Here is a 694-nt window from a genome sequence, read left to right as displayed (position 1 = left end):
TTTTATTTTTGCAATTTACCTTCTGACATTGTTGGAGAATTCACTCATTGTCTTCACAATATGGCTCACTCCAAGCCTTCATCGCCCCATGTACTTTTCCTTGGCCATCTCTCTTTCCTGGAGCTATGGTACATCAATATCACCATTCCTCGGCTCTTGGCAGCCTTTCTTACCCAGGATAGTAGAGTCTCCTATGTAGGTTGCATGACACAACTCTACTTCTTTATTGCCTTAGCCTGTACTGAATGTGTGCTGTTGGCAGTTACGGCCTATGACCGCTACCTGGCCATCTGTGGACCCCTCCGTTACCCTAGTCTCATGCCTTCCAGTCTGGCCACTCGCCTTGCTGCTGCCTCTTGGCGCAGTGGCTTCTTCAGCTCCATGATGAAGCTTCTCTTTATTTCCCAATTGTCCTACTGTGGACCCAACATTATCAACCACTTTGTCTGTGATATTTCCCCACTACTCAACCTCACCTGCTCTGACAAGGAGCAAACAGAGCTAGTAGACTTCCTTCTGGCCCTGGTGATGATTCTACTCCCTCTTTTGGCTGTGGTTTCATCATATGCTGCCATCATTGCAGCCATCCTGAGGGTCCCTACTTCCAGGGGACACTGCAAAGCCTTTTCCACTTGTGCCACTCATCTGCCAGTGGTTGTTACCTACTATTCCTCCACTCTCTTCACCTATGCAC

At 48.3% G+C, this 694-nt stretch overlaps 1 protein-coding gene across 1 annotated transcript; it reads left to right on the top strand.

Moving 5' to 3' along the window:
* Nucleotides 1-7: 7 nt before the first annotated feature.
* LOC108545110 (olfactory receptor 6P1-like) lies at nucleotides 8-690 on the top strand (the record flags this gene model as incomplete). The annotated part of the gene is given in 2 exon segments (XM_017896603.1): nucleotides 8-92; nucleotides 95-690. Coding segments are annotated over 2 exon segments (681 nt in total), but the record flags the coding sequence as incomplete, so codon positions are not given.
* Between the last annotated feature and the right edge of the window lie 4 nt (nucleotides 691-694).

This window comes from Rhinopithecus bieti, unplaced genomic scaffold, assembly GCF_001698545.2.
Source record: "Rhinopithecus bieti isolate Rb0 unplaced genomic scaffold, ASM169854v2 scaffold_29153, whole genome shotgun sequence".
In the NCBI taxonomy this organism is placed as follows: Eukaryota; Metazoa; Chordata; class Mammalia; order Primates; family Cercopithecidae; genus Rhinopithecus; species Rhinopithecus bieti.
This window is presented reverse-complemented; position numbering and strand designations above follow the sequence as displayed.